This window comes from Tupaia chinensis, unplaced genomic scaffold (genome assembly GCF_000334495.1).
Source record: "Tupaia chinensis unplaced genomic scaffold, TupChi_1.0 Scaffold000477_2, whole genome shotgun sequence".
Taxonomy (NCBI): Eukaryota; Metazoa; Chordata; class Mammalia; order Scandentia; family Tupaiidae; genus Tupaia; species Tupaia belangeri.
In genome coordinates, this window is record NW_006159987.1 from 19,273 (window position 1) to 33,458 (window position 14,186).

Genomic DNA, 14,186 nt, shown 5'->3' on the forward strand with positions numbered 1-14,186 from the left:
GGGCGCGGCCGTAGGTCCGGCGGTATCCAGCAGCAGGGCGAGGCTGTAGGGCATCTGCAGCACCACGAAGGCCGCCACCAGCGCCACCACGACGCGCAGCGCGCGCCGGCGCTCGGGCCCCCTGGCGGCCAGCAGTGTGCGGCCCAGGAGCGCGTAGCAGGCTGCCATGACGCCCAGCGGCAGCGCGAAGCCCAGCACCACCTGCCCCATGGCGCTCGCCCCTTTCACCGTCTGCGTGAGGCTCTCAGGGAAGACGAGGCGACAGTGCCGCTTGCCTTCCCGCTGCCCGTCCTGGCTGAAGAGGAGCGCGGGCAACGCTAGGACCAGTGACAGCAGCCACACGACGACAGAGACCAAGTGTGCCCGGCCAGGCATGGATGGCCGAGGCCCCGGTGGGAGTGCCCGAGCAATGGCCACGTAGCGGTCGGCGCTGATACAGGCCAGGAAGAGGAAGCCGGCGTGGAAGGAGGCCGAGTAGAGGCCCGAGATGGCGCGGCAGGTGGCATTTCCTAGACTCCAGCCCTGAAGGGCCCCCGCTGCGGCAAAGGGCAGGGTGAATGCCAACAGGAGATCGGCCAGGGCCAGCTGGAGCAGGTGGGCAGAGGTGGGCGAGCGGGCAGTACGTCGGGCTGCCAGGTGAGTGGCCAGGACCAGACCATTGCCTGCCAGACCCAGCGCCGCCACTGTCAGGGAAACACTGGGCTGGAATGCCCGACTGAAGGCCTGAACATCCGTCTTGTAGCAGACCTCTGGGAGCGGCTCCGCTGAGTATGCCTCCTCATCATCCCCGGAGAAGGGGCCCCAGGAGACCTGGGGAGATCAAAATGAGAGGAGGGACCTGATGAGACATCTTTCCACACACCTCCCCCTCCACAATGCCTCCCACAAGCTGCGAGCTCCAGTGTGACCAGGTGTAACAGTGCCCAGGGAAAAGACCAAACTCTTCTCCAGACTCTTCCTAGGACACCCTCAACAGCCAGGCCTTGGCTTCCCTTGCACCCCTCCTGCCTCTGCATCCAGCTTCCTGGGTGACCTTGAACGAACCACTTGCTCTTTCTCAGAGATCCTGATCGGCCCCCTTGGCAAGGTTTGCTGTGAGGATTGTTTGAAATATGGAAGATAATGGATGTGAAGTACCTCCGCTCCCCGCTCCCCACAGGCCAAGCGTGTATATTATTAATAAATTATTGAGTTTGCGTTCTCTTTGCATCTCCCTCTGCTAGACGGACACTCAGGCTTTTCTTCGAACCTGGACCCAGGACCCAAAGCTAGGTCCGGAGTGGGTCTCTGTTGGTCTCCTTTCTCTTCTTCACTCTTGTCTACCAGACCTCTAGTACTGGACATGCATGCCAAAGGGTATCAAGGCTTGGGGCTCAGGTTCTCTGCACTTCCCTTCAGCCCTAGTGGCTGTCCCACACCCAGCCCCATCTAACTCCAGACATCCTGCAAAGCATCAGAGGGTGGCAGAGACTTGTTGCCCAGTGGAGAATCCATTGCCCCCACTCCCACCTGCTCTGTGGGCTCAGTCCCCATCTCTGGCTACACAGGTTTCTGAGGTATAGCCGCAGGGGGTAGAAGTTAAACAACTAGTGGAACAGGAAGGAAGGGGCGGAGATTAGGGTCTGTGGGCTCATTTTTTCATTCCCCATTTCAAAAGAATTTCTCTTTACCCGGCCTGGAAAAAGGATGTCTTTGGAATATCATCATTTACTAGCTGGCTGTGTAGTCTTCGGTATGTTTTTCCACCTCTCTGAGCCTCAGCTTTTTCATCTGCAAAGTGGAATGAGGTAAATAAAAAGGCTGAATTCAACCATATTAAGAGTGTGCCCAGTACTGTGCCTGGAGCACAATTTGCCTTCAGAAAATGTTCAATTCCTTTACTTACCCTTCATCCCATCTCTTGGCACCCCTGCCTCTTCCCTTTCCTTGGATTTTCAGAACCCTCCAGCCCCTGCCTCTTTTTGGTCACCCCTGCAGCCCCAGTAGCTGGCAGCCTCGGGTACTCTGGGTATTTCCCGGTGGCTGGAGGCTCTACCCCGCCCTTTCGCAGCAGGGCTGAGGCGCGCGCTTGCGCGGGGTCCGGGAAAACGGCGCGTGCCAGGAGAGAGAGGCTGGGGAAGGGGGGAGGTGAGAAGAGAGAGGGGAGAAAGAAGAGGAGCGAGAGAGGCAAGCGGAGAACCAGGAACGACAGAGAGAGAGAGAGCAGAGAGAGAAAGAGAAAGGGGTTGAGGGAGAAAGGAGAGAGGGAGGGGTGAGTAAGGAGGAGAGACAGCGGTCAGTTGCCCCAGGAGGACAGCGGAGAGCCTGAACCGGAACTGGAGCCCTAGCCCGAGCCGGACACAGGGAGGCGGCCGCCGGGGACCGTCAGCCCTGCATAATGCGTCTCCGGCTCTTCTGCATCCTGCTCACCGCGGTCTCTGGAGCCCGAGGCTGGGGCTACTGTAGGTGCAGGGCTCTGAGGCAGGCGGGGTTGGGCCCTGGAGTCCGGAGCCTGCAGGGCGGGTCCCGCACCGCATTGCGGCTGGGTGGTCTCGGGTTTTTCCCAGCCAGCGCGCGCCTGCTCGCTCTCATCTTTTCCAGCCTCTCCCCCGCGCTCCGCAATGCAGCTCCGAGGCTGCCGAGCCGCGAGAGCCGGGACTGGGCTGGGAGCCGAGGATGGGCTAGGAGCGTGCAGGGATTTAGGGCTGGGATCCAAGCGGGAGCTAGTGTCTGGGTTTGAGGCTAGGGTTGGAGATAGCGTGGAACAGGTCTAGGGGTTAAGGTTCCGCCGGGGGCTGGAGGGTGGACTTTGGGGGCTAGGATTTGTAGCTGGAACTGGGTTTTCTGTGTGGGATCCAAGCCGGAGTTGGCGACTCTGACTGATGCTAAGGCTGGACATGGAGCTGGTGATGGTGCTAGGACTAGCTGTGGTTGGGAGCGAGGCCTGGGTTTGGAATTGGTGCGGGTTTCGGAGGCTAATGCATGGGACTGACGCTAAGGACGGAGCTGGTTGAGGTTCAAGAAGATGCTGAGGTTAGGGACGGTGGGGCAGTGCTAAACCAGGGCAAGTACTGGGCTAAGGGGGTCTGGCCTCAGACCTGTTGGACTGGTCTAGGTGTTCCCCTAGAAGGAGGAGGCAGCTCCCCTGAGCATGGAGCTGCTGCTGTAGCCCTAGTTGAACAGATGGCTTTAAGGTAGGGCTGGGTCTGCCACTGGGGGGCAGAAAAGGGGGAGCTTCAGCTGCTCAGTGGGCCCTGACTTTGGAAGGACCTGGGAGGGGCCAATGCTGACTAACATGCCATTTCTCTACCACAGACGGCTGTGACGAGGAGCTGGTGGGACCCCTGTATGCACGCTCGCTAGGTGCCTCCTCTTACTACGGGCTCTTCACAGCACCCCGCTTTGCCAGGTTGCATGGTGAGTGGAGGCTGTGTACCCCGAGTGGGGGGGCTCCCAGGGGTAGGGAAGAGGGGTAGCCATGGTAAAGCTCTTGCCCCTTTCATAGGCATAAGTGGATGGTCACCCCGAATTGGGGACCCAAATCCCTGGCTCCAGATAGACTTAATGAAGAAGCACCGGATCCGGGCAGTGGCCACGCAGGGCTCTTTTAATTCTTGGGACTGGGTCACACGTTACATGCTGCTCTATGGTGACCGTGTGGACAGCTGGACGCCGTTCTACCAGCGAGGGCACAACGCGGTACTCCGGGCGCCAAGCGCACACTTGGGGAGCCTCTCTGCTCAGGCTCTGGGTTGCGCATGAGCCAGGGGAAAGGGAGGGGGTGGTCGTAAGGGCACAGATGAGGAGCAGTGGCTCCACTCTGGGGACTCAGTCCAGGACTGTCACTTCACCATGTATGCAAGACACTATCAGGTCACAGGGGTTAATGCACTCTCGGGTAAAATCTGGGTGAGCTTCCTAAGGGAGGAGACATTTGACTTGAGCATAGAGGAATAATAGGATGGGAGAGAGGACATTCTAGACTAGGAAAACTGGCCAAGTCAGGAAGGCCGGTAGATCAGGGGGCATTTTCTTTCCAGAAGTCAAGAGACCGGCTGGGTGTGGAAGCTGTAGGCTGTGAGACTGTGGAGAAGCGGAGCAGAGGGTGGGGACATGGTTACTACTCTCTCCCACCCCACAGACCTTCTTCGGGAACGTGAACGAGTCGGCGGTGGTGCGCCATGACCTACACTACCACTTCACAGCGCGCTACATCCGCATCGTGCCCCTGGCCTGGAACCCACGTGGCAAGATTGGCCTGAGGCTCGGCCTCTATGGCTGCCCTTACAGTAGGATGGGGAGGTGGCAGGAGGAGGGGGCTGGAGCAGGCAGTCCGGCCACTCCCCCACCCACCTACAGTTTTTCTGGCAGAGTCCGATGTACTCTATTTCGACGGGGATGATGCCATCTCTTACCGCTTCCCGCGCGGGGTCAGCCAAAGCCTGTGGGACGTGTTCGCCTTCAGCTTCAAGACGGAGGAGAAGGATGGGCTCCTGCTGCACACTGAGGGTGCCCAGGGTGACTACGTGACGCTTGAGCTGCAGGGGGCGCACCTGCTGCTGCACATGAGCCTGGGTGAGCTCCCTACCCAGGTGCAATCCGGACCAACTCCCACAGATCTCCTGTCATGCCCTTCCTGGCACTTCCTCTGCTCTCCTAGCTGTGCCCATGCCTCCTCATCTTCCGCTCTTCACTGGACCAAAGCGCCCTTTTCCTGTAGCATTTGGTGCTAGGAAAACACCAGACTGGGAGTCCAGCCTCAGATCTACCCCTTACCAGCATGTTCAGGAGTGACCTTGACAAGGCCTTTCCCTGAGCCTCGGTTCCCTCATTGTGAACACACACATGGGGTTATTCTGTATCTCAACTTTTCATAATACTCCCATTAAGAAACAGAAATAGTGGGGCCAGCAGGTGGCGTGGTGGTTAGCGGTGATGGATTCCCACATGGCCATGTAGTCCTGGACCTGGTGGGTTGCCTTCTCTCTTTCCTTCTCTGTTTTTCTTTCATCAAATTAAATAATAATAAAGTTAAATAAAATAATTATTAAAAAAAAGAACAGAAGCAGCTATTCTGGTCTGAGTTTTACAGATAGGAAATAGTGTCCCAGAGTAAATTACCCCAAAACACACTGCCCACTGGTGACTGCTCCATCTAAGCTCTGGGCCTTTGTTCTACCCACCCAGCCCAGCCTCCCTGGCTGCCCGGAGCCCTGTGCAGCCCTTCCTCTGCTGCTCTCCTTGGGGGCTTGGGCTCCCTGGTCTTCTCCCCAACAGAGGTCTCACTCTGTCCCATCCCATCCTCAGGTAGCAGCCCCATCCAGCCAAGGCCTGGTCACACCACGGTGACTGCAGGTGGCGTCCTCAACGACCAGCACTGGCACCATGTACGGGTGGACCGATATGGCCGAGACGCAAATCTCACCCTGGATGGCTACGTGCAGCGCTTCATACTCAATGGCGACTTCGAGAGGCTGAACCTGGACAATGAGGCGAGTGAGGGGCATTTGGGTAGGGTGCTGGACGAGTGGGTGTGAGATAATACTTCTGTCTGGCAGAGGTAAGACCTCACTTTCCAGCTCCTGAATATCGTAGCAGCTCTTGGCAGTCTTGCGCTTCCAGGAAGGTTTTGTCAGCGTGCGCACTCCTGGGTGCCACTGAGAACTAATGGTGAGGGCTGAAATACAGATTGTGGGGATCAGGCAAAATAGAAAAATTGTCCCCTTGGATGCTCCTGCAACTCTGTGGAGTTGTTAAAGACCCTGGCCAGGATCTGCAGATAAAGCATCCCTGACAGCTTAATGGACTGGACCTGGTGGGCATGCAGCTAATCTGTGGTGAAGTCAAAGCTCCAATCCAAGCCTTGCTTTGGTTCTGACACGAGGGAAGTGCGTGTGTCAAGTCTTAGAAAGCCGGGCCTTGAGCTTGGGAGAGTGTATAGTCGGCGCACTCCTGTGCCCTGGGGACCTTATTCCCCATGTCTTCCGCAGATATTCATCGGCGGTCTGGTCGGTGCCGCGCATAAGAACCTTGGGTATCGGCATAACTTCCGTGGCTGTATAGAAAACGTCATCTTCAACCGGGTCAACATCGCGGACCTGGCCGTGCGGCGCCATTCGCGGATCACCTTCGAGGCCAGTGGGCAAGGGGCTCTGCAAGGAAGGGACGCAAAAAACAATTGGAAAGCGAAGAGGTGGCGCGGAAAGAGATCTTGAGAATTAGATAAAAACAGAGGATCCCTCCCTCCCAGACTCTCCAGCTGGGAGAGCAGGGATTCACAGGAAGTGCAAGAGCCACGCACCCCCTAGTTAAGAAGCTGCGGTCGATCTGATCCGTAGGAAAATAGGGCGCAGAGAGAGGGAGTCCTCTGACCAGGTGTCTTACCGTTGCGTAGCCCGGCTGACTAGGGGTTTAACCCCAGGGCTCTTTTGATAAACTCTAATGCTAATACCTGCAGCGGAGGCCAGACCTCTTTACACATTGCAAGAGCCAACGCCCTGGACAAAGTGTAGGTCAGCTATAGCCAGCTAGCGGAGAGTTCCGAGGGCCGGCTTGATTGTCTCCTGGCTCCCCCCTCCCCACACCCCCACAACAGATGGACCTGTTTTTTGTGGGGGGGAGTTAAGAAGGATCATGGTTGGGGGAATTTCAGCCCCTCCCATACCGAGGAAGTGCTGGGTCCAGGTTCTTAGATCACTGGGAAAACTGAATCTCCAGCAGGGGTGGGTGCACGGGCGTGGGGGTGCTGAGGCGTCTCCACTTTTGCCCTTAGGGTAAAGTGGCATTCCGTTGCCTGGACCCGATTCCGCACCCCATCAACTTCGGAGGCCCTCACAACTTCGTGCAAGTGCCTGGTTTCCCGCGCCGAGGCCGCCTCGCGGTCTCCTTTCGCTTCCGCACATGGGACCTCACCGGGCTGCTACTTTTCTCTCGCCTGGGGGACGGGCTGGGCCACGTGGAGCTGATGCTTAGTGAAGGGCAGGTCAACGTGTCCATCGCGCAGACCGGCCGCAAGAAGCTTCAGTTTGCTGCTGGTGAGGGGGTGGAGGGAAGGCACAGCACACTAAAGAAGGGGGGCCTGAACTGAGGTCTTTGCGCTGGAGAGGAGAGAGAAAGGGAAGGGAGGAGGGCAGGAGGTCCCGGTGTACTGGGAACAGTTGGGAGTTTCTGGAAGCAGCAGAGGAGCAGATCTGGTGGGCTGAAGGTTCTGGGAGAAGCCTCATGGCTAAGGAGCCCTGGTATTCTCAGCCTAGGAACCCCTAGAGATGTCTGTTACTCATTTATGATTTTGCAGACTCTGTATCTGTTGCTGGGATTATGGGTGGAGACAGACTTTCAGAGATGTCACCACTCGGTGTAAGAAGTGTAAAAATGTGGATATCAGAAGCTGCCATGGGCTGGAACCAGCAGATGGCATAGTGGTTATGTCGCTGGACTCCCATATGGCCAAACTCGGTTCCAGTCCTGGATCTGGTGGATTGAAAATCATGTCAGGTGCATGTGCGTGCTTGTCCATGATCCCAGGAGGAGAACTGAGAAAGGATTGCCACTCGGTCACACACCCCCATCCCCCCTTTCCCGTGATTTCTCACTTTCCCTCTCTCTAGTGAGCCCATGCACCCTATGGCAGAATTCTCTTAAAAAAAAAAGCTGCTATTGGGGGGACCAGCAGTTGGCGTAATGTCTATGTCACTGGACTGTCATGTAGTTGACTGTGGTTTGCGTCCTGCGTGGTGGCTTAAATTCATGCTGGGGGCATGTGCGTGTGTGTCCCTGATCCCGAGAAGACAATGGAGGAGAAGGGGTTGCACTGTCGCCATCCTCCCTTGGAGGTGATTTATCTCTTTCTATCTCTCTGTCTCTCCAGTGAGCGTCTCTTTGTCTTTCTGGCTGAGTGAACTAGCCCTATGGGAAAAACCTCTCCAAAAAAAAAAAAAAGAAAAGAAAAGCTGCTATTGGGACACAGAGAGGGGTTGCTGCTTCCCTACTCAAGACATTTCTCTCCTAGTTACTGCTTCCCCAGCACCCTCCTCCTTTCTTGCCCAGGGTTCCGCCTGAATGACGGCTTTTGGCATGAGGTGAATTTTGTGGCACAGGAAAACCATGCAGTCATCAGCATTGACGATGTGGAGGGAGCAGAGGTCAGAGTCTCCTACCCACTGCTGATCCGTACAGGGACTTCATATTTCTTTGGGGGTAAGTGAGGCCAACCTGGCCAGACCCCTGTAGCTGGGTGGGAAGGCCCCATATTAGTCCACCCAGAGGGAGCCATAGGAATGTTTTGTAGGGATCAAGTCCTCTTTTCCCCTTTGGGGTCTTGGGTTAGTTAAAGGTCACTGCTGTGGCCTACACTTTGGTTCTAGACTCCTTTTTTCCTTTATATCTGGTTATCCCTTGGCATCTCCCTAGGGGAGGGTTTCTGGAGTCTCCCCTGGGAAGGGTCTCACAGGGATGGTTGCTCCAGGTTGTCCCAAGCCAGCCAGTCGATGGGGCTGCCACTCCAACCAAACTGCATTCCATGGCTGTATGGAGCTTCTCAAGGTGGATGGTCAACTGGTCAACCTGACTCTGGTGGAATTCCGGCGGCTTGGACACTATGCGGAGGTCCTATTTGACACATGTGGCATCACTGATAGGTATTCACAAGCCCCTCTCCCTAACAAGAAGAGACCCTACAAAAACTTCTATAGTTGCCCAGTGGGAGCGGCCTATCTCAATGATCTCTGTCCTTGTCTCAGCATTTTCAAAAGAATTATTAATTTAATTAATTTAATATTATTTTTTAAATTTGACCAGAGAGAGAGAAAGGGAAAGTAAGAAAGCAAGCTGCCAGGTCCAGGACTTGAACTGCAGTTGACCATGTGGGAGTCCAGTGCCTTAACCACCATGTTGATACCTTGTCTCAGATTTTTAGTCCCTCACTTAACCTCTCATCTCCTAGTTCTTCCTTAAAGGGACACATGATCAGTATGAAAATGAGGCATTCGCTTTTTTTTTTTTTATTGTTATTCTTTTAATTTGACCAGATAGAGACAGAGAGAAAGAAAGCAGGAAAGTGAGAAAGCAGTCTGCCAGGTCTAGGACTCAAACCACGGTTGACCATGTGAAGCTCAGCGCCTTTAACCACCATGCCATCTGCCAGCCCCAAAGCATCCACTTTTGGTCTTCGAGGTTTTTGTTTTGTTTTGTTTTTAAAGAATTATCCATCCAATTTTATTTACTTACTTATTTGAATTATTTATTTAATTTCATTTATTATTATTTAAAACTTTTTTTTTTGAGAGGTTTTGGTATAGGGCGCATGTGCTCGCCAGATGGACAGAGAGAGACAGAGAGACAGAAAGCGAGAAATCACACCCCAGGGCGGATGACCACGCCGCAGTCCCTTCTCCTCTATTCTCGTCTTGGGATCTTGGGCACACACGCACACGTGCCTGGCGTGAGTTTTAAGCCACCGGGTCTAGGATGCAAACCGTGGTTGATTACGTGGGAGTCCAGCGGCATAGCCATTACGCTAACTGCTGGTCCCAAAACATTTTTTCTATAGGGCATACGTGCTCACCAGAGAGACAGAGAGAGAAAGAAAATGAGAAAGTGAGAAAACAAGGCACCAGGTCTGGGACTTGAACTGGGGTTGGCCATGTGGGAGTCCAGCACCTTAACCACTACACCACCTGCTGGCCCTATTCATTTATTTTTAATGTGACCAGAGAGAGATGGGGAGAGGGAGAGAGAGAGAGAGAGAGAGAGAGAAAGAGAGGAGAGAGAGAGAGAGAACGTGAGAAAGCAAGCTTCCAGGTCTAGGAACTGCAGTTGGCCATGTAGGAGCCCAGAGCCTCAACCACCATGAACCACCTACTGCCCCCCCTTTTTAATGGGGGGCACAATAAGGCATTTTTTTCTCTTTTAGGGAAGAAAGGATAGTACTTCTAGAGTCTCAAGCCCCTTTATCTGGGCTCCGTAACGGGCTAGTTAGGCAGGATGTGTCTTCCTGGGTTTTGGTGCTCCAAGGAGCTGTGAGTAAAGCTCATGGGGGTCAGACCCCACTCTCAAGCTCCCAGTAAGGCCCTCTCCCTTGTGCCAACTTCTTCCTTAGGTGCAGCCCTAACATGTGTGAGCATGATGGACGCTGCTACCAGTCTTGGGATGACTTCATCTGCTACTGTGAACTGACAGGCTATAAAGGGGAGACCTGTCACCAACGTAAGCCAGATGGGACCTCGGAGAGAGTGAGGGATAGGGTTGGTCAGGAGAAGGTTGCTGGGATCATGAAGTTGCTGGAGATGGTGGGCTTGTGTCTTCTAGCCCTTTGACCCTGTAACCGCCTCTTCCCCACCCTACCTCCTACCAGCTTTGTATAAGGAATCCTGTGAAGCTTATCGGCTCAGTGGGAAAATGTCTGGAAACTTCACCATTGATCCTGATGGCAGTGGCCCCCTGAAGCCCTTTGTAGTGTACTGTGATATCCGAGGTAAGTGGCTCTAATGGTGGGGGCTGTGGGCAGCTGACAAGGCAAAACAGAGAGAGATTGTATGGCGGGTGGGGACCAGTAAGAGTAAACTGTGATGGAGGTGTGTGTGTGGGGGGACACTTAGGAATCTGTAACCTAGCCTTGTAGATAAATTCCAGCTTCCCATCCATCCTAGTTGTCTCACCTCCAGCCTACAATGCAAGGACCCAGAGCTGGCCATGTATATTGGCTCTGAGTTACAGCAATGGTGGTGGAGGTGGGAGGAAGATGGGTAGAGAATGCCCATCTCCAGTCAAAACTCCGTCCCTGCCCCTCCCCTAGAGAACCGAGCATGGACAGTGGTACGGCACGACAGGCTGTGGACAACTCGGGTGACAGGTTCCAGCATGGAACGGCCATTCCTGGGGGCTGTCCAGTACTGGAATGCATCGTGGGAGGAAGTCAGTGCCCTGGCCAATGCCTCCCAGCATTGCGAACAATGGATTGAGTTCTCTTGCTACAATTCCCGGCTGCTCAACACTGCAGGTTAGGCTGGGGCCAGAGAGGGCAAGGAGGAGGAGTTGGAGGAGTGGCCAGTGGGGGTTTGGAAGAAGGAAGCCAGAGGACGCAGCTGGACCCTGGCCTAGAGGATTTAATGGAAGGCAGGACCTGGAAGCTGCCTGCATCTCTTTCCCAGGAGGTTACCCCTACAGCTTTTGGATCGGCCGAAATGAGGAGCAACACTTCTACTGGGGAGGCTCGCAGCCCGGGATCCAGCGCTGTGCCTGTGGCCTGGACCGCAGCTGTGTGGACCCCGCCCTGCACTGCAACTGCGATGCCGACCAGCCCCAGTGGTGAGCGGGCCAGAGGGACATGGGTTTCAGGATGCAAGGGAGGCTTGGCAGAGGGGCTGAGCCACTGCATCCTGGCCTGCAGGAGAACCGACAAGGGACTGCTCACCTTTGTGGACCATCTGCCTGTCACTCAGGTGGTGGTGGGGGATACGAACCGCTCCACTTCGGAGGCCCAGTTCTTCCTGAGGCCTCTGCGCTGCTATGGCGATCGTGAGTGGCAGACCCTTTTTGCATACCCTCCCCAGGATGGCTCTCCAGTTTCCAAAAGTCAGGCCACCTGACCCACCGGCAGTCTCTAGGACACATTGCCAGAGCCCAGCTCTGGCTGTGATGTGACCTTCATCTTCACACGCTCCTTGCTCCTTTCCTGTTCCCCCTCTTTGGTTTCCCCTAACTCTCCCCCTCCACTCTACATTCCCTGTCCCCTCAGAGGCTCCTTTACTCCTCCACCCTCCAACCTCACTAACAAGCTCTCCTTACTCTGGTTTTGTAGGAAATTCCTGGAACACCATCTCCTTCCACACTGGGACCACACTACGCTTTCCGCCAATCCGCGCCAACCACAGCCTTGACGTCTCCTTCTACTTCAGGACCTCGGCTCCCTCGGGGGTCTTCCTAGAGAATATGGGGGGCCCCTACTGCCAGTGGCGCCGACCTTACGTGCGGGTGGAACTCAACAGTGAGCAGGCGAACTCTGGGAGGGACCCGGGTGGATGGAGTAGATCTCTGGGGACATGTGGGGTAGGTGAAGGCTGGGGTAAGAGACCAGGGCAGAAGTGCGTTGGAGAGGCAGTATGGAAGGGGACGTAGGGAACGCTGTACTCTAGACCTCACTCTGTCTTGGTGGCTAGCCACGTGACCTGGGGCACACACCTGACCTTTCTAAGCCCTAGGTCTCTTGCTCCCAATAGGAGCCTGGACCCCTGAGGTCTCTCCCTGTCTGACTAGCTAAGCTCTGGCCAGGGGTGGGACTGAGAAACTGCTCCAGGAACCTGAGGTTCAGGGAGAGACTAAGAGTCCCAGGGTGTGGACAAATTAGAAGGATATTTATTCAAGGAGCTCCCGAGAGGTGAGGAAGAGTGGTCATAGAGGGCAGGGAATCTGCGAAGGCTCTTGGAGGTCTGAGTCTTTTTCTCCCCGCACCTCCTATCACACTGTCCAGCATCCAGGGATGTGGTTTTTGCCTTCGATGTGGGGAATGGGGATGAGAATCTGACAGTCCACTCAGATGACTTTGAGTTCAACGATGACGAGTGGCACCTGGTCCGAGCTGAAATCAACGTGAAGCAGGCCCGGCTCCGAGTGGACCACCGGCCCTGGGTGCTGCGGCCTATGCCCCTGCAGACCTACATCTGGCTGGAGTACGACCAGCCCCTCTTCGTTGGTGAGCGGCCACCCAGAGGCAGGTCTGAAACCTCCTTCATCTCCCACCTCTCCCGGTCACTCTCTCTGTTTCCAGGAACCTGCTGTCCTCGGCCCCACCTTTCCCGATATGCCCCTGATATGCTACTCCATCTCCTAGTCCCCTGGGCTCCCTCCCCGGCCACAGTACTTACCTTTGTCTCTGGCACCACATCTATTTTCTGATCTGCCTACCCTTCCCAGGATCTGCGGAGCTTAAGAGGCGCCCCTTTGTGGGTTGCTTGAGGGCCATGCGTCTGAATGGGGTGACTCTGAACCTGGAGGGCCGTGCCAATGCCTCTGAGGGCACCTCACCCAACTGCACGGGCCACTGCGCCCACCCCCGGTTCCCCTGCTTCCATGGAGGCCGCTGCGTGGAGCGCTACAGCTACTACACATGTGACTGTGATCTCACGGCTTTCGACGGGCCATACTGCAACCACGGTCAGTGCTGCAGGTTGTGGAGGGGCAGAGAGCCATGGGATATGGGGAGGGCAGGGTAAGAAAGAGGGTGTGAAGTCAGCTTTAGGGAAAATGAGAGTCGCCCCTGGGTTCCTGAGCTCTGAGCTCTGAGCTCTGAGCGGAAGATGCTGGGTGACTCCAAAGGCATTAAGTAGGATGAGGAAGCCATGGTACAGCTAGCTGGTGCTAGAAGAACTCAAAGGCATCAAGATAACTGCCCTGTCGTCCCGTCATCACCAAGGTAACAGGTTGCCCCCTGCGCGTGCGTACAGACCTTAGGCTGCACGATGCCCTTCTATGCCGTTTCCTGGTTGGCGGTTGCTGCACTCCTAAAACATGTCTACAACCTGGGTCTTGGTTAAGGCAAGCCTTGACTGTCACCATAACAAGATTCTGCACATACACCCAGACTGCATCCTCCCTAAGGCTGGCCTAGCGGGATGCGTGGGCAGGTGGGTTACTGGTGGGAGGAGTCTGGCACTCTAGAGAACCAGGGACTTAGGGACCAAAGGAAGACCTGTGGTCTAGGCTCGGAAGTGTGAGCAGTAGCAAGTGTGCTGAATGGGGTCAGGATATCGCACTTCTGACCTTGGCTCTCCATTTACTGTGTGTCCTTAGGCAAGTCACTACATCCCTAATCCCCACTGGTAAAAGGGAGGGGTTGGCTTAGGTGACATGGCTGCAAGATTCTGTCTGTGACAGAAGGGCTCAGGGGGACTCAGAAGTAAATGAAGGGCTGTGGTGGTGGCAGGAATGGAATCGCGTCTTGGGGTGTGCGTGTGTATAAATCCTCAGAATTTGGGAATGAGGAGCGGGCGCCCTGACCTCACTGCGTCTGCCCTCAGACATCGGCGGCTTCTTTGAGCCGGGCACCTGGATGCGCTACAACCTGCAGTCGGCCCTGCGCTCCGCCGCCCGGGAGTTCTCGCACATGCTCAGTCGGCCGGTGCCGGGCTACGAGCCCGGCTATGTCCCCGGCTACGACACTCCCGGCTATGTGCCTGGCTACCACGGCCCCGGGTACCGGCTGCCTGACTACC

At 55.6% G+C, this 14,186-nt stretch overlaps 2 protein-coding genes across 3 annotated transcripts in view; one reads left to right on the plus strand and one right to left on the minus strand.

The window, feature by feature from the left end:
- The window catches only part of CCR10 (C-C motif chemokine receptor 10), a 2,680-nt gene extending 667 nt beyond the window's left edge, over positions 1-2,013 (minus strand). Inside the window, exons 1-3 of one of the 2 annotated variants that reach the window (XR_003550625.1) lie at positions 1,886-2,013; positions 1,671-1,770; positions 725-810 (exon numbers count right to left, since the gene is read on the minus strand). Coding sequence is in view for 1 of the 2 variants with exons in the window: in XM_027774790.1 (XP_027630591.1) it covers positions 1-810; positions 1,510-1,533 (834 nt within the window). In the remaining variant the exon portion in view is untranslated. Of the gene's footprint in view, positions 811-1,509; positions 1,535-1,670; positions 1,771-1,885 lie in introns of those variants that run through there. The other variant, XM_027774790.1, reaches the window with a different exon arrangement.
- A 160-nt stretch (positions 2,014-2,173) lies between these two features.
- CNTNAP1 (contactin associated protein 1) overlaps positions 2,174-14,186 on the plus strand; it is a 19,862-nt gene continuing 7,849 nt past the window's right edge. The window contains exons 1-19 of the mRNA XM_006156063.3: positions 2,174-2,441; positions 3,295-3,396; positions 3,485-3,678; positions 4,121-4,268; positions 4,351-4,554; positions 5,287-5,471; positions 5,970-6,113; positions 6,752-7,013; positions 8,026-8,175; positions 8,444-8,615; positions 10,076-10,182; positions 10,331-10,450; positions 10,772-10,975; positions 11,127-11,283; positions 11,366-11,493; positions 11,777-11,962; positions 12,446-12,667; positions 12,889-13,128; positions 13,992-14,186. Of these exons, the coding sequence (XP_006156125.1) occupies positions 2,378-2,441; positions 3,295-3,396; positions 3,485-3,678; positions 4,121-4,268; positions 4,351-4,554; positions 5,287-5,471; positions 5,970-6,113; positions 6,752-7,013; positions 8,026-8,175; positions 8,444-8,615; positions 10,076-10,182; positions 10,331-10,450; positions 10,772-10,975; positions 11,127-11,283; positions 11,366-11,493; positions 11,777-11,962; positions 12,446-12,667; positions 12,889-13,128; positions 13,992-14,186 (3,184 nt within the window). The 5' untranslated portion in view covers positions 2,174-2,377. The remainder of the gene's footprint in view (positions 2,442-3,294; positions 3,397-3,484; positions 3,679-4,120; positions 4,269-4,350; positions 4,555-5,286; positions 5,472-5,969; positions 6,114-6,751; positions 7,014-8,025; positions 8,176-8,443; positions 8,616-10,075; positions 10,183-10,330; positions 10,451-10,771; positions 10,976-11,126; positions 11,284-11,365; positions 11,494-11,776; positions 11,963-12,445; positions 12,668-12,888; positions 13,129-13,991) is intronic.